Consider the following 18,641-nt stretch of genomic DNA (forward strand, 5'->3'; position numbering starts at 1 on the left):
CAAATGTAGATGGGATGAGTAAAAATTGTAGTGATTTTCCAATGTTGTCAAATGTAAATGACCTTAAACTTAATACAGACTGCTATAAACATAGCTTGGTATACATTAAACAGATTGTAACCACAAACCAAAAATCTTCAAGAGATATCCAAGATATAACAAGAAAAGGATCGAAACACAACACTACAGAAAGTCATCAACATACAAGAGAGCAGAGAATAAGAAAGGAAGAGAGAACTACAAAAACAATCACAAAACAATAAAAAGACAACTACATACTTATCAATAATGACATGTAAAAGGACTAAATGCTCCAATCAACACACAGGGAGACTGAATGGATAAGAAAACAACCCATGCTGCCTACAAGAAACCCACTTCAGGTTAAAAGACATACACAGACTGAAAGTTAAGGAATAGAAAGATATTTCATGCAAATGGCAACAAAAAGAAAGCTGGAGTAGCAGTACTTACATCAGATAAAGTATATTTTAAAACAAATACTGTCACAGAGAAAAAGCAGGGCATTTCATAATGATAAAGAGATCAATCCGAGAGGCTATGACTCCTGTAAACATTTACGCACCCAATGTAGGAACACCTAAATATATAAAGCAAATATTGACAAACATAAAAGGAGAGATCGACAGTACTACAGTCACAGTTGGGAACCATAACAGTCCATTGACATCAATGGATAGATCAAACAGAAAATCAAAAAGGAAACAGTGCCCTTACATGACATGTTAGACCAAATGGATTTAAATATTTCTAAAACATTTCACCCAAAGGCAGCAGAATATATAGTTTCTTCAAATGCACATGGAACATTTAACAGGATAGACTACAAGTTAGGCCAAAACAAACCTCAATAAATTTAAGAAGACTGAAATTATATCAAGCATCTTTTCTGATCACAGTAAAACTAGAAATCAGTTACAATAATAAAACTGAAAAACATGAATACATGTAGACTAGAAAACATGTTAATAATCCATTAATGGATTAACAATGTGATCAAGGGAGAAATCAAAAGATACCTTGAGACATGAAAATAAAACCACAGCAACACAAAATCTATATGATATAAGCAAAGTAGTTCTAAAAGAGAAATTCATAATAATACAGGCCAACTTCAAGGAACAAGAAAAATGTCAAACAAACAATCTAACCTAATACCTGAAGGAACTAGAAAAAGAAACAGCCCAAAGTGAGTGGAAGGAAGGGAATAAAGATCAAAGCAGAAATCAACAAAACAGAGTCAAACAAACACAGAAAGATCAATGAAACCCAGAGCTGGTTCTTTCAAAAGATAAACAAAATGGATAAACCCTTTTTAAATGAAAGGGAAGTGACCACTGACACCACAAAAGGAGAGAATTTTAGGAAAATACTATGAACAATTATATGCCAACAAATTGGACAGCCTGAAAGAAATGGATAAATTCCTCGAAACATAGTTTTCCAAGGCTGAATCAGAGAGAAATAAAATCTGAACAGACCAAAAAACTAATAAAATCAAATCAGTAATCAAAAAACTCAACAAACTAAGTAGTGGACCAGACTGCTTCACAAGCAAATTTTACCAATCATTTAAGGAGATTTAACACCTATCCTTCTCAAACTATTCCAAAAAGTTGAGGAAGAAGGAAGGGTCCCAAACTCATTTTATGAGGCTAGCATTACCTTGATACAAAAACCAAAGGCACTACAAAAAAAGAGAATTATAGCCCAATATCCCTGATGAACGTGGATGCAAACACCCACAACAAAATATGAGCAAACCAAATTCATCAGGACATTAAAAGGATCATAAACCATGGTCAAATGTGATTTATTCCAGGGCTGCAAGTCTGGTTCAGTATCTGCAAATCAATTAATGTGATACATCACAAACAAAATGCAGAATAAAAATCGTATGATCATAGAAAAAGATGCAGAAAAAGCTTTTCACAAAATCCTACATCTATTTATAATAGTAACTCTCAGCAAGGAGGGATAGAGGAACATAGCTCACCACGATATAGGTCGTGTATACAAACCCACAGGTTCATTGCAGCATTATTTACAGTAGCTGAGAAATGGAGGCCACCTAAGCATCCATCAGTAGACAAATGGATAAAGAAGATTTGGTACACATATACAATGGAATATTACTTGGCCATAAAATCCTTACCATTTGCAACAACATGGATGGACCTAGAGAGTATTATGCTAAGTGAAATAGACAGAAAAAGACATACACCATATGATTTCACTTATATGTGGAATCTATAAAACAAAATGAACAAACAGACAAGCAAACTCATAGATACAGAAAACAAACTGATGGTTGCCAGATAGGAAGGGTGTTGGAAGGCTGACTGAAAAAAAGGTGAAAGGGATTAAGTAGAAATTGCCAGTTAAAAAAAATAGTCACAGGGATGTAAAGTACAACATAGGGAATATAGTCAGTAATATTCTAATAACTATGTATGGTGTCAGAGGGTTTCTAGACTTAATCAGTGATCACTTCATAAGGTATATAAATGTCTAATAATGTTGTACACCTGTAACTGATACAATATTGCATGTCAACTGTAATTGAAAAATAAAGTGTTAATCTGTGCCTTGGAAACAGATGATTTTCATATAGAAGGCTTGGAGGGAGAAAGATATCCCAAGTGGAGGCAACAGCATGGGCAAGAGCCCTGGAGAGTTTATGGATTGATTACACTAGAGCATGATTTGTGTTGAGGTGCTGTGGAAACTAGGTCCTATTTGTTGTGGTGGGATCAGTTAATAGAAGACTGTAAAGGTAGGCAGAGCAGTTGGCTTTGACTTGGAGACATGTGAAATCATATTAGATTCCTGCGTACTGATAATAATTATCCCAGCAAGGAAATAGCCAGAGAATGGGCAGAGAAGACTGACTATTCTAGTCCGCAGACTTCAGAATCAACTCCTAAGTAATTTAAGATTACAAAGACTGTGGAAGGTAAATTAAAAGTCAACACATATTTTTTTCTTGGGGGATGTGAGAAATGTTTCAAAGACTATGATTCATGAAGAAGGAAAAAGTGATCTTTGGAGATGAAAACATGAGACATTACTAGTTTACCAAAATAAAAGAATGGTAATCGTTAACTATAATGACATATGTGAATTGCTGCCTGGGAAGGGAATAGCTGTCTGGGCTTACTGTCTGATGGGCATGTAGTCTACACTGAATGGCTCTATGCCTGAATCTCAAAAAACTACTACACTCCGGTATCAAACAGATCTGTGTAAGAGCCAAAACTCAAGGAGACAATTTCATATAATCACAACTCACAGTTTATGGGGAACAGCCTCTTGTCCAAACTATAGGTTGGAGATTGACACTATTCACACATGCTACGTCTCAGGCCCGCTCTTTTAGATCCGCAGGATGTTGGCTGCACACGGCTGGTCACATTTGTTCTTTGGCAGATTGAGGATAGGGCTGGGTGTGCGTGGATAGGTGGATGAGAAGGTAGGTGTGCGGCTATAAATAGCTCCTAAGAACAATGGATACCATGGAAATGCTTTGAGAGCCTCCCATATAAGAAGGAAAGCAATAAATGAAAGGTGGTAGAGAAATGAATCACCATAAAAAATAAAAAGGTACATTGTTCTCTTTCTCTCCCACCATACGTAATTATGCGCACACACACACAGAACGATATTTGCATTACAGTATTAGGACACAAAAGCAGATTGCAGAATACTATATAAAAGATAACTCTGTGTTTTTATAGGTAAAAATGATTACTATCACAATTATTTAGTTTTCTGATAGAATATAAGTAATAAGTGTGTATGTGGGCACATAATCTTATACATATATAAAATAGGAAATGCTTACACTTGTATATATAACTTAAAGAACACACAACAATTTAAATACTATTAAAATTAACTACTTCTGTATCTTTAGTTATAAGTACACAAAATAATTATAAGACTGAGTTATGATTATCAATTTCCTTTTACCTAGAAGATACTCATTGGTATATATTAGACATTTAGAAGGCTTTTAATTTTCACAATCTGTAGCTCAGCTGCCACTGGCTCAAAATCATATTCCTCTGCCTGCAGGTTACAAAAGGGACTCTTCTGGGCCCATTCGGACACTGCAGCTATCCCAAAGCCTGCTGGGAGGCAGAGACTTACTAAAGTTTAGTACACAGAGCCCTATATTTGTTGCCAGGAAGTGGTGATGCCCTCGGTAATTACAAAAACACAAGCCCCAATTAATCAGGGCCTCTTAGAGTGGGGCCCACAGAGGTATTCTTTTAACTCTCCCCAGGTGATTCTAATGCACAGCCAAGATTAAGAATCATGGCCCTAATGGATTAATTTAGTAAGGGTCATTTGAACATGGCCTCGGAGAGAGGTAAAATTAAAGCAGAGAGGATTTAGTTGACCAAGGCCAAGTGGGTGCATGGCCCTGAGTCTTGTAAGAAAATGCTTATGCAAACAGAATAAAAGAACATGGAGTGTGGGGTGGGCAGTTCTTTAAAAAGATAGTGTGGTCAGAGAGTAGCCTTCTCTAGAGCTCACGGTGGAATGATCTCTGATCAGACTTTTCAAGCTGGGAAAATGTTCTATGATAGCAGCTTGCTGACATAATACTCGTACTTCACACAATACAGCAGGACTCAATATTGATGCTGATGTCATGGGACTAAAGCTCTCTTGGGCACCACCTCCTCCAGACTTTTCCACAAGAGGATGCACACTCACACACAAAACGTCTGGACCTTAGCGTAATGAATGCCATGAAAGAGCAGCAGCCCTCTGAATAATTTTTACTCTGCTTTAGGAAATCATTTCAAATGGAATTCATCAGTTGTTATTCTGCTGATTTATAGTGGGTGAAAGTTAGGGAGCCCATAGAGGTCTTCTGGTCCCTTCCCTTCTTTTTGCATATCAGGAAACTGATGCTTTGACTTGCCCTTGGTCTTATAAAGCAGAAACCAGTAGACATTAAGTATCTTACCTTCCTTTCAAGCACCTCAGAAATTCTAACTTGGGTTATCTTCAAGAGTCATTTTTTTTTTTTTTTTACTCTGAACAAGTGACAATGATGATCCTATTCATAACATGTTGAAATTATAACATTTGTTATTAACTACCATTTATTGAGGCTAAACGTGTGCCAGCCGGATGCTGCATGCTTCACATTCATCATGTTTAATCCCCAGTACCAACCTTCAGGGACATTATCATTCCGGTTTTACTGTGGAGAACCCTGAAGTCACACACGTAAAATACAATTTAAGGTTGAAATCCAGTTCTAAACCTGAGAGTCTGCACTAATCCTACAATGCCACAGTGCCGGTAATGACGACACCAGAGCTGGATCAGAGGAGCAATGCCCCACTCCTCTGTCCTGTTGCTCTGTGACCTGAGTTCTGTCTTAGGACCTTGGCCCTAGGCTTGTCAGCCCAATTCAGTTTTCCTTCCTTCAGTGTTAGACCCAGTAGAACACTACCAACCCAATTTTTTTCACAGCCTGGCTATATTCAATTTACTTTTCTGGGTAGTAGTTATATATCTCACTTGTTTTTAATGGAGTTTCATTTTGCTATCTGGCATGATCTTTGTTCGTGTGGTTTAGAAGGAAGAAAATAATATTTAAGCTCAGCCAGGGTTCTAAAACAGACGTTCTGCATGTCTGTCTGTGTAGTCTTAGCAATGCATCACTTTCAGATGGCTTAACCTCGGCATTCCAGCATTGCTGTGCCCCTGCCAAATGCTGTCAGACAGCATGCAATAAGCAAAAACTGAAGTTAGGTTCAAGCCACCAAAGTCATGTTACTCTAATTCTTGAACGCATTAACATCTGAACTTTGGGAGGCGTCACCTACTCTCAGGAAAAACAGTAGCATTAAATCTGTGCAGTAAGCAGAACGCAAGTGTTATCTGTTTTAAGAAACTTGACTGTATGAAAATCTGAATATGATTATATCTGAACAAATCATCTTTTACGAGGATTTTTCATTGAAAGATTTCCCAGAAATTACCCTTTGCCAATTAACTTTCCCCTCATATTAAAACAAAACAAAACAAAAAAAAATTGTGGCCCATTGCAAGAGTGTGATTTACACAACTTCTAACAGCTACTCCCTTAACAAATCAAATGACAAAACACACTAGAGCTGTACTTAAATCACACTAACAGGTTTTCTGTCAAAATCAGTATTAAGTGCAGGAATGGGTTAGGGAAAGAGATATTCTGAAGGATTTGGAATATAGCTGTATCTCTGCCTGCAAGGGGTTATAGTGCAGTCAGATAATATTTATGAAGTTCTCAAATTCCTACTGTACTAGATTTGATTCAGTTAGAAAAATAATCCAAAATGACAGTGTCTCACCCGCCTTGGCTCGCCTTCAGGCAAACGGAGGAAGGGGACTGCACAAGGTGACCTTTCAAGGTCATATACCATAGTGTGATTCTATGACCGACTAGCAACAGCCTTAGTGCCTATGCTTTGACAGCATTCAGTGTAATCCCTAGAAGGGACCAATAAGAGGGATGGCCCACCTTACAAATCTGGACTATAGACATGGTGTCTGAAATGTAGGCTTCCCAGGTTTGTGTACCTTTGTGTAGCCCTGCCTGGGACAGGGCCAGGCAGGGAAAATGTGGAGTCAAGTCTCGGAGTGATTGACAAGATTCTTGCAAGATAATCTGGTGATAAGAGAAAGGACAGGAGAGAATGGACGAAGGGAAATGGGGAGAATTCATAAAAACGTCTCACCTGAGCTCTGGCCCCTGTAGCCCTGCTCAAGTAAAAGACTGTCTTTTCTCTTTATCCACATCTGACCGCTGCACTGCTCAATACTATGATTGCAAAATGACACTTTTCTATTAAGAAAGATCATACACATTTTAACAATAGAAATATGAACAAAATAGTGTGATTTCTTAAAAACAAACCTCCAGCATGCTCACAACACCACACGTATACCAAACAGGAATGGATAGATGACATGGTTTGGAACTTTTTATCCAGGCCATAAAAACTGCAGACCAATGCAGGATCCCTTTAAATATTTATTCACTGGTTCGTTTTTCTATCATCATATATTAGTGAAATAGCATCCCTTACCTGAGCCGTCTTCTGGCTGTTTATAAAAAGGGACAGGCTGCAGGCTCACTGCTCTCATCATGCTGATAAGAATCTAGCAAATGAAACAGAGAGAAACTAGTAAGCCTGAGGGAAAATAAAACAAGAAATGAAGCAATAATCCTAGAAAAATATTGCAAAAGAGAAAAATGAAAAATTGGAATGAAAAGGAAAAATTCAGACAACATAATGCATACTGTCTGCAAAAACAGAGAAAACGTTTCATTTACAGAGGTAGACATAAAGTGATATAGGAAATATATCTGCTCCATGTAAATTTATTAAATGCAACTTTTTTCTCTTTCTTTCTTTTAGATAAAAAACCTCTTCATGAAATAAAACCCCAAAGTAAGTTATTTTTCCTCTCATGTATATAATTTATTCTCATATTTGCTGCCTTACTGTTGTATTTTTTTAGGAGCCAAACAGAACTGAAGTTTGCACAAAATATCTAGGGCTTTCAGGGCTTCTGCTCAGTGGGTTTGGAGTCACATATCGGAGGTTTAAATCAGAAAGAATTATGCACACGCTTCCCCTCCCTCAGAGTAAATCTCTCCTCTTGATTCCACCTGCCTATAAGTCCATTTCTTTGCAAATGCCATCTAAAATTATTTCCAAGGAGACTTATAGCATTAAAATATTTGTCAGTGTACACTTTCATGAAAGGAGCCTGGGACAAAAGCCGGGGGACACACCTCTCCATGGGGGGAGGGGGTGGGGAGGGGGCAAAGGGGATGCCTGAGATGCAAACTGTAAGATCCATGGCAACTGGGTAAATTAGGAACAGGTATTCCACTTTAAAATTATCAGGAAATGGAACTCTCGAAACATAGACTTGCTTCCTGGAGAGGCTTTCGTATTATCTCCATCTTGCACATCAGGGAGATTTGGGGAAAGGAGCAGCGATAGAATGGTTGGCAATTCAGCATTTGACCCTGTGGTTCTACGCCTTGGCAGAGCTTGAAGGCCACCTGGAGGCCCTTAAAAATCCCAATTCCCAGGCCGTACCCCAAACCAATGAAATCAGAAGCGGGATAGGGTGAAAACCCAGGAATTCCTAGTTTTAAAAGTTCCTCATGTGATTCCAGTGTGCGGTTCACCTTGAGGACCATTGTCTTAGAATAACATTTCTCAAAAGGTAGAATGGCAACCAAGTGCATCAGCATCTGGGTGTGTGATGAGAGCTGGGTAAATATGCTCCAGCTCAGAACAGAACAAATAAATTGGAATCCCCAGTACAAGGGCAAGGGAGTGCCTGAAAATCTACATTGTACTATGTTCCTCAAATGATTCTCAAGGGCTTGGATATATAAAACATATTAGGGAAACCTCAAGATCAAAAGGTGTCAGCAATACAGCTCTTAGCAATAGGAGTGTGAGGCAACTTCCTGGCAAGTGTGGTTGGTGTCTCTGGTCAGGATTTCCCGTTTTAGTATAAAATGAATGGCTTTTGATCTTTTAAATCCTAGGGTATTAAAATTCAAATAGCTTGGGAAAGTTAATAGCTTTTATTAGCCACCTTCTTTGAAAGAATTAAGACCCTATGAAGACAGACAGAAATAGGTACCTTGGGACAGGGGTCAGGAGACTTGAGAGAAAGATTCAGTAAAGCTATTATGTTCATACTTCATTATATTGCTTCAGGCAGGTTTGAGATATAAAGATGTCACATACTTGCAGAGTTGAGAACTTTGCAGAGCAACAAAAACAAACTTTCTTAACTTCTTTTCCATGCTGTCAGGTGCCCATAATTATTAGTACTTAGATAGTGGCCCTCTGATATCTCACATGCTTGATTTTGAATTCATAACAGTGAAGGTGGGGAAACGTTGTGTATGTGTGTGTTTGTGTGTCTGTATATATGCATGTTGAGAGAGGGAAAATAAAAACAGGTCAGTAAATACTTGGCTTGTGCCTGTGTCAAGACCTCAGGGTGACAGCTGGAATAAGTGGACTGTCAGCTTCTTCCTGGTCATACAGCCCATGCCATCCACTGGTTCTGGTGTGTAGCACAAACAAGATCATGGATATCCATGTGGCGGCCAATGTGAGAGTTACTTAGAAATGCATGTGTGTTTTTTAAAAATTAATTTCATGCTTAGTTTGTGAGTCCTGTGCCATTCTAATTTGGTTACATCTGTACTTCCAACCATAAACCCCACAGTAGCTATTTCTAGTCCTCAGGGACTCCTGGATTAGTTTTTGCTTGGGGTTCTCATTCCTGAACGCCATGCTTAATCGCTGGATACTGCAACTGAATCGCTTAAACTGTTTTAATTTGTCATTTTCTAAAAATAAAACCTTAACAGAATCGATGTGATTGCAAAAGGCTCCCAGAGGAATCTAATCGGGGTTCTGTAAGCTGCATGGTTAGGAGTGCATTATACAAATTCAGGCCGCAGTTGTTCACTGAAAGAGGGGCTCCGTTTAAGACTACATGAAATCATCACTGATGCAAAATCAAAGTCAATTATGAAGATAATTGAGAAACAACCTGTTTCCGTATATAGCTGTGCACGTGATTCTCCACAAGGCCTGACAGATAGAACACATCACTCAGAGCCTCACACACAGTCCCCTGTAAGCGGGCGGGCCGAGGATTTAGTTTTAAGTTGCAGGGAGGTGTAAAAAGAAAGTGAAGTCTTCAGATATGTGTTGGCAAATCAAAGTGACAAACTGGGGGAAATATGTGCAGTGCATAGCTCATGAAAGCACTTATTGTAAATGAGATAATTTAATCAATTATGTTTCCTAATGTACTAAACTGAATGTTTCATTTTCTGCTTCTGCACATCTTAAATTATCTTCAGGTGCTTTATGAGATTTAATCATAGTTAATAGAAACTTCATTACCATCAAATGTGCTTTCAATAAATGTTGTGTAACAATGTCAGGAGGTGCAGTAAAATATAGTAGGTTCTAAATGGCAAACATGCACCCCCAGAGTCAGAATGAAAAATGGATGCATTCAGACAATGAGATTCCTTGGAGGCCTGGGGATATGGCTTTCTCAGAGGCTGTGAGCTCCTGAGGATGACTAGTTCAGCAAGTTCACCTTAGAGGTGAAAAGGATTTCACGCCCCCCCCCCCCGCCCTGCCTTAGAAAATAACTCAGAACCATGGATTCTCTTGTCATTTCCTTTTCACATAGTTACTAACAGAGATGCATGCTAAGTACAAATCCAATGAATAGTTCTAGAGTCAGGTACCTACCTTCAGGATATCTCCCACTGAGTCCCCCAATACCCTTAATCTCAACTTTTTCAAAATTGAATTTATCGTCTTCTTAATTCAGTTCTGCTTCCCTCTTTTCTAGTTCAGTGAACACTACCACCAATTCAGTTATTTAGGTCAGAAGCCTGGACGACTTCCTTAAGCCCTCGCTCTTCCTTCTTCTGCTCAATATTGTATAAATTATTACAATCTGATTGTTCTACCACCTAAATAGATCTCAAGTTCAACTTCATTCCATTTTCGTTCTACTCATATACATCCCTCTTTTCATTCAACAGCTATTGAGTGCTTACCATGTGCTAAAAAATGTTCTAGGTGGCGGAAAGTCAGCACTGGGCAAAGCAGGTACCACTTCTGCCTCCACAAAGCTCACAATCTTAATGAAGGCAGATGGAAATAAACCAGAAAATATGTAGTATTATGCACTACGGAGACGGTGATATGTGTTACGAAGATAAATAAATCAGGGTTAGGGACTCAGGCAGAGTTGGAGGGAGTGTTGTTTTTTTGTGTAAGGTATTCAGGAAAGGTCTCTGTAATAAAATCACATTTAAGAAGAAAAACAAAGGAAACAAACATTCTGGATATATAGGAGAAGAGCATTCTAGGAAAATAGAATAGCAGGATGCAAAGGCTGTGAGCACAAAGCTTGTTTGGAGTGTCTGAGGGACAGCAAGGAAGTCAGGATATCTGAAGCAGGGTGGCAAAGGGAGGAGTCACTGTAGTTAAGGTCAGAGATGTGAGATGAGGGAAAACAGCCAAGTGTAGTATAAGCCGTTGTAATGACTTTGACCTTTACTCTGAGCAAGATGGAAAGCCATTGAAGATTTTTATTCATAGTGACCTGACCTAATATTTTCAAGGACAAACTGTATCTGCTATGTTGAGTGTAACATAACAGAAAATAAGGGCTAAAGCAAGGGGACCTGTTAGAATGATTTCTTGTAACGATAACCTATTATAATAATCTAGACCATTATAGTACATAGGTTCAAGACGATTGTGCCTTGAGCCAGAAACATAGCATTAGAAATTGTAAAAATGGGTCATATTCTGCATGTCTTTTAAAGGGAGAGTCAAAAGGATTTGCTGATGAATTGGATATAGAGTATGAGAGAAAGAAAAGTGTTATGATTATGAAATTCTGGCTATGCAATTATAAGGATGGAGTTAGCATTACTGACATGGGAAAAATGTGGTACAGCAAATCTAATGGGAGAATCAAGAGTTTGGTGTTACAAATGCTCGGTTTGAGATACCTATTAAACGTCTAAATGGAGAGGCTGAGGAGGCAGTTGAATATATGAGTCTGGAGGTCAGAAGAGAGTCCTGGCTGGTGACATAAATCTGGGGCTTGTCAGTGTCTATTATATTTAAAATCATTAGTTTGAATGAGATCACCAGATAATGAGTGTGAATAGAGAATGGAGGCGACCTGAGGACTGAGCCCTGAAGGATATCAACATTTAGATGTAGAAGGTCAGAAGTTACTGCAGACAGACAGAAAACACCCAGCATAATAAAAGAAAAACCAAATGATAAGAAAATGGTGTCCCAGATGAAAAGTTTAAAAGTTCAGGCCATCTTCGTTGCTAATCAAGATTTCTACGATGTCCTCCTTGTCTCCGGTCTTGCCCTACATCCATTTACTGGTCTTTTTAAAATATAAATTTTGGTGTCACCTGCACGTTTAAACCTCTTCAATACCTCATCATTATTTTTAAGATAAAGCCAAAAGTATTTAATATGTTTATGATCTGGTCTCAACTTTTTTTAATCATATCAGCTTCACTCAGTCATTTTAATTATTAGGTATTTTCCTTCCTGCCCGCTTCCTATATTCTTCAGCCAAACAAAGCTTCTTAGTTTTCTGAATACTCTATGCCTATTTGGGCATATAATACCTTACATAATCTGTTACTTCGGCTTGAAAGGTTTTTCTCTCAACCTAATTCTAAACCTCTTCAACTTATTCTCCTTTCAGATTTCAGCTTAGGTGTCCCTTCTTCTGGAAGACCTTTACTACCTGTCCCCCGAGTCTGGATTAGTTGCTCCTATAATTTGCCCAGTATCAGACTATTTCCCTATTTCTATACTATTTTTCCATTGCCTTTATACTGGCCTGGATTCCCTTTCTAATAAACATAATCTGTGTCTTCTGAAAGACAGTCTCGTCATTCACCCTTATACCTGTAGCATTTACCACTGTGCCTAGCTAGTATTTATTAGATGTTCAATAAATATTTGTTGACTTGTGGTCTTACGTCTTCCTGCTAACTTCTCACTGGGCCTTTTATTGTTAAGGTGAAAATAATGACTCTGCTTCTATGTATTCGTTTTTATTTATTCGTGTAGTAGATACTCATTATATAATTGTTCTATGTAGTCTTGACCCAAGGAAGCATGAAGGAAAAAATTAAAAATGCTTCTTCCCCACAACTTCAATACAAGGTAGTATGATAAATGATTTGAGAAAAAGAAACATTTTTTAATATTCATCTATTCTGTGCTAGGTATCAGGTTAAAACCCAAAACGTATGCTTCCCAATATCAGAGAATGGCCCAAATGTGTCCTTAAAGTCTGAAAACTAGATACACTCTTCTCCTTACACACATTCCATTCTGCATCTTTTCCCAGAATATCACATCTACTGGTAACTTGAACATTCTCTTTCATGCCGTGTAACCTCAAAGCCATAGAACCGTCTGCGACTTTGGGCCATACCTTTAAATTCTCAACAGGTTTCTAGGCGCTTCTAAGATAACATTAGGCTACAGGCATGGCATCGATGCTGATCTTCTAACCATGCTTTAAAAAATGTTTTTTTTTTCTATTTTGCCCATCATTTTTCTTCATTTCCTGCTGATTATTCTCAATTACATAACTACCGCACTTTCCACAAATTGCATGACTTGCTTTGTCCTTCAAAATCTTTCCTACTGTGAAACAATTCAATCCATATATATGTGCCACATTTGTAATTTTCTTACCGCCTTCCAATGTTTTAATCTAATTTTTATCCCATCATAAGTATATGCCTTTTCTTACTACTATTTTCAGTGATATCTCGACCATGCCCTTAATGGATATGATAGGATTGTTTATTAACTACCTCGGAACCAAGCACAGACATAATAAGCGATAGACCAATATGTTCTTCAGCATCACAATAACCCAGGTTACTTGTTAAAAATGTGACTTCAGAGGCCCTATCTCTCTCTACCTGTTAGAATATGCAAAATTTATGGAGTTTATATCTTCCATATTTACAATAGAAAATTAAATAAAGTGAAGTATTTTTTTTTCAAGAGCTGGAGTTCAAATCCTGTTCTTTTTGACTATCCCCCATTTTAACTTAGTCTTCCTATCGATGAGAAAAAAGCTCAGTTGTTTCCAAAGGTAGAGTTATAGATAACAGAGGACCCCTATTTGAATTTGAATGTCAGGTTAACAAAAATTATTTTTTAGCATAAACATGTCCCAAATATTGCATGGGAAATACTTATACTAAAATTATTGTTGACCTGAAATTCAGATTTAACTGTGTCATATTTTTACTTACTAAATCTGCAAATTTATTTAAAAAGGAATAAAACACGTCTGAATTTGCACTATCACACAATATCTTATCAATTAGATTACCTCCGTTACCAGTCCTGAAAGAATAGCTAGAATTTAAACATATTGCAGGGGAGAGCCTTTCAATAAAAGGGGCGGGGGGGGGTGGCAAAAAAGTCCACTGAAGTACAAGGTATACTTGAAAAACTGATTAATAGGATTTGGCAAGAGTAGGGTCAATATGGATATGAAGTGGGCAAAAGCAGTTGAAAAATAGGATAAATCAGAGCATAAAGTGTCTTGAGCTATAAGATAAATCCCTATTGGAGTTGACTCAATACATACTAAAAATCATTGAAAGAAGGTATAGAGTGGCAGTACAGAACTATATTTGGGAAAAGGAATCCACGTGTAAAATGATTCAGAGTGTTTGAAGACTGGGAGCATGGGTACCAGGTAAGATGAGACTTCAATGTGCGTGTCTACTGGTGTCTCTCCTGTTGAAGATGAAATGTGAAAGGCACATGAGATACAGTCAATAAGGCATGTGAGTAGTTTGGGGAAGGGGTTATTGGAAACAGAATGAAAGACGACTCTTTGGTCTCAAGTTGTGACTGGTGGTGTCATTATCAGAAAAAGGTAATTCGCACAAAAAAAATTCAAAGAGATAAAAATAATGAATTTATAAATTGACAAATTTGAGATGCTAGCACAATATGCAGGTGGTTGTGTCCATTGAACAGGACATAATATGGAGTGAGGTCTTCAGACAGGAGATGAGTCAGGAGATCTTTATTTGAAACTGGTATCAAGGGAACAGTTAGCACTGCTAGTATGTGAGTGATTATCACATTAAATGAGCATAGAGAAAGGGAAAAGGGCAAGAACTGAACTTTAAAGCCTGTTTGAAGAACTATGAGAATGAAGTGCTACTAAACAATAATAAAGAAGGTAAGAGAATCAAATTTAAGGGACTTTTTTTCTTTTCTAGAAGGAGAGTTAACTATTCGTGTTTACTGCTGCAGAGCAGTGGTGAAGAATAAGAGCACTGCTGTTGATGCAGGGTTGAAAACGACCTTCAGGAGGGGACAGGAGTTTGGACAGAGAGACTTTAAAGGATAAGAGAACAATCAAATGATATAGATATAATGGACTTGTCAAATTATTCTGCACCTTGCAATGGGCTAGATGAATGTAAAAATAAATGAAATGGGTCTGTACATTCTGATAAGGAAAGATCTACATGATATTGTACATTTAAAAAAGGCAAAGTAGTATAAAGGAAGTATATATAATCTGGAGCCTTTAGGGTAAAGTAAAATAAAGAAAAACAAATGAAGGACATTTATGTTTTGTTTTGTTTTGTTTTGTTTTGTTTTTTCTGAACAGTCTCAAAGATACTATCCAGAGCAGTTACTTTTGAAGAAAGGGTGGTTGGAGGATTGGAGGATAAGTTTTTGCAAGTGTAACTTGTTATACTTCCTAAAACGTTTTCTCATCTTATACATGTATTTATTTATTCTTTTACTTTTAACAGAGATGGGGGTTTACAGGTTAGGGGAATTATGGAGCATGCATTAAGAAATGTTTAACATTAAAAAATGTTTATAAAGTTCTTTTTAACAAAGCTAAGAACAACATGGAAATAAAGAAGTCTGCATCTTTAATTAGTTTATCAGCAAGTAAGGAGAGGCGATTAGGGAGGTTAGACTATACTTGCAGGGAAAGGGCAAGGTTCGGGTTTGGAGGAAAAGTTTGAAGATGCAAGACCAAAAGAGAATAATGAATGAGGCCAGGTCCCTGTGGAGGAAAAGAGGGCGGGATCCGAGCTGGCCTGACACAGAAGAAGAGCAGCTCTTCAGGGAACAGAAAAGGAAAGGAAAAATGCATGAAGGAGCAGAGGAATTTTGAGTTGTAGAGGAGGGAAGTCATGTAAGAACTGTATTTTTTTTTTTTTTGCCAGCTAAAAGAAGGGCAAGGTGAGAAGTAGGGATCTTGAAGAAAGGAAACAAAGTTCAGAGTAACTGTTATGATGAAAAATATTATCTGTTCATAGGAGACGAATAAAATAATTATTTGGTTACAAAGAAGGCCCAGGTGAGGTTGAATGGCATGAGTTTTTGATGATACAAGCCAGTATGTTTTGCAACTTGTTTCAGCAGGTTAACTTGGGTGTAAGCATATACAGAGCAAAGAGGCAAGAAAGTCATACGGAGTAATTAATGGTTAAGCAGCTTATGAGTGAAGACAGATAGGTATTCAAACCCTGCTTTGTCATATTCTTATTGCAAAGCCTTGAGTAATTTTCTACCTTGTCTGAACCTATGTCATATCTGTAAAAGAGGCAATATAATACCTACTTCAGATAGCTTTGGTTGTGAAGGTGAGAATGTGGTCACATCTATAGTTCGCAGAGAATTGAGAACTTCTCTGAGAATTGAGAAAAGCTTAGTGCTCCGTTACTGGGTTACTGTTGTCACCGAGAGGTAGGTAAGCAGTGTGATCGGAAGGACAGAGGTTAACTGCTGGATAAGGACATAGCCTGTCCTAATCTATCGATTTTGGAGCCAGACTACCAGTGACTGAGTCCCACCTCTGCTCCTTACCAATCACGAGACTTTGAACAAGGAATGTGATTTTTCTTGCCTCAGTTTACACATCTGAATGGGGACATTTTTACAGGATTGTCGAAAGATTAAAATGAGTTAAGTGTAAAGTACCAGAACTGTGCCTGGCATAAAGTGCTATTTAAAAATTTACTATTGTCATTTATTACAACGATAAAACAACAATCATCACAATAACAACAATGAGCTTTTTGAGGATGGGAGATTGGAAAAGAAGCCCAGATGTTGGTTGGTTAAGGGGTTATATGAGTCCAAGCAATGCAAATATATAATTAGAATTGTTTGCAGTCATTGACCATGCTAACCATTTAAAAGTTATTTTCTCATGTGTTAAAGAAAAAAAAAATGTTGCTTTTTGATGACACCAAGTATAGACTCTAATGATAACTTCTATTATATCATTTTTCAACTCGCAATTAAATATTTTGGCACATCGCTGTGTCTAGGGCACCGCGTGGGTTGGGGTGGAGATGGGAGTGGGTATCCTGAGATGGCTGTTTCCTGGCCTTTTTCGGGAGTCCAGCACAGCAGCTGGTTCTTTTAGTTTTCCATTTGTTTGCCTCTCACCCTCCTCTTTGTGAATGTTTATTGTGTGGATTCCTTAGTAATTCATTGACTCATATATACCAATTCAGGTCGTTTTTTCTAAAAGGGGGATCAATGGTCATTTCCAGTATCTAATAGGAGATAAAACAGAATATTCTGTGTTTTGAAAGGCATTTGCTGAGCTTCTTTATTAATTTTGTGGTAGCTGTCTAAGCCTGTAAAGTAGATTCTAATCTGATATATAGTTAAGCTGATAGCATGGTTATTAAGTTAAATTTTCATTGGTAAGTATCATTACTATGTCTTACAGATGGTGTCATGAGAAGAGAAAATGGCAAACTAAGTAAACAGTCCTTCTATTTAATCATTTGGGGGCACTGGTTATTACAAATAACTAAGCCATCACACTTGTCAATACCTACTCCTTGAACTATGAAGTTCCCAGGTGTTTTGAAAGGTCATTTAACTTTTCTCACTAGCTTTGACCAAAAAAAATAAATAACTGCAGACTATTGTTAAGTAATGCTGTTTTTCAGACACTTCCTGAAAGGAGACTTCACAATCTCCCTCAGAAATACAGTATGGGTTTTTAACAATGCTCATTGTAGAAAAGGTCATTTTAATACCTAACCAGAGTCCCAATTGCTATAATAAAAGGCCATGTCCTTCTTTTCATTGCTTGTTAGAGATGGCGGAAGAGTTGGTTACTAACTTCATCATAAATGAAGGGTCATTGAGCACCTACTGTGGACTTATTCTCTTCTTGTAACAACTCTTCCTGCATTAAAGTTTTCCACAGTCATTTTATAGCTTTCTTTTTCAAGGCCAAATGAACCCATAAATATTTCCTCTCCATGTTTCCAACTCTTTATTGAACATATTGCTCAATACTTTCTGAATAATTTGGACTACAAGTGATTTTTCAGTCAGTTCTTGAGTTTTATGTTTGTTTTTTCCTCTAACCTGTACATTGTATACAACAATTAATGCTACCAAATGTTGGGTCCTTCCAAACATTCCCTAAAGCTTTTGTGACTCTTGGATAGAGGAAAATAGGGATGAAAACACAAGAAAAACATCAATAAGACGTATAGCTTCATCTGTAAAACAAAGTCAGAGAAAAGTATCCTGTGCCTGCAAAAAGCAGAATAACCTTATCAGTCACAGGTATCAGCATTTTTGTTGGAAATCACTTTGAGCAAACAAACCAGCAGCACATGTGCGTGTGAGCAAGAGACGGGTATAAACACATGTGTGTGTAAAGATAGAGAAAAAGAGAGTCCCTGTGGCGGGAGGTTCTAAAATCAACAGCAGACTATGATTCCTTTAATTTCTCTTCCCACAGTTTGAGTCCAGGCAAGCAGTCACAAAATGATTTACAAATATTGGTGGGAAATTACAGAGACGGTACTACTGTTTAAAAGTTTAAAGCAGTTAGGAAGAATACACTGGCATTCAGATAATTAACAATAAAAGTATGATCCAAAATGAGCTCTAGAAACCATAGATGACATAAGAGCTTAGAAGAGCATAAGTTGT

The 18,641-nt window shown here is 37.6% G+C and overlaps 1 protein-coding gene across 12 annotated transcripts in view; it reads left to right on the top strand.

Annotated features, from left to right (window-relative positions):
• Window positions 1–18,641, top strand: part of UNC5D (unc-5 netrin receptor D) — a 472,257-nt gene that overhangs the window by 375,575 nt on the left and 78,041 nt on the right. For 10 of the 12 annotated variants that reach the window (XM_016128798.2, XM_016128802.2, XM_016128799.2 and 7 more), the window contains one exon: window positions 7,452–7,484. The exons of the other annotated variants lie outside the window; for them this stretch is intronic. In XM_016128798.2, coding sequence (XP_015984284.1) covers window positions 7,452–7,484 — 33 coding nt within the window. The remainder of the gene's footprint in view (window positions 1–7,451; window positions 7,485–18,641) is intronic. 12 annotated transcript variants of the gene reach the window in all.

This window comes from Rousettus aegyptiacus, unplaced genomic scaffold (genome assembly GCF_014176215.1).
Source record: "Rousettus aegyptiacus isolate mRouAeg1 unplaced genomic scaffold, mRouAeg1.p scaffold_m13_p_11, whole genome shotgun sequence".
Taxonomy (NCBI): Eukaryota; Metazoa; Chordata; class Mammalia; order Chiroptera; family Pteropodidae; genus Rousettus; species Rousettus aegyptiacus.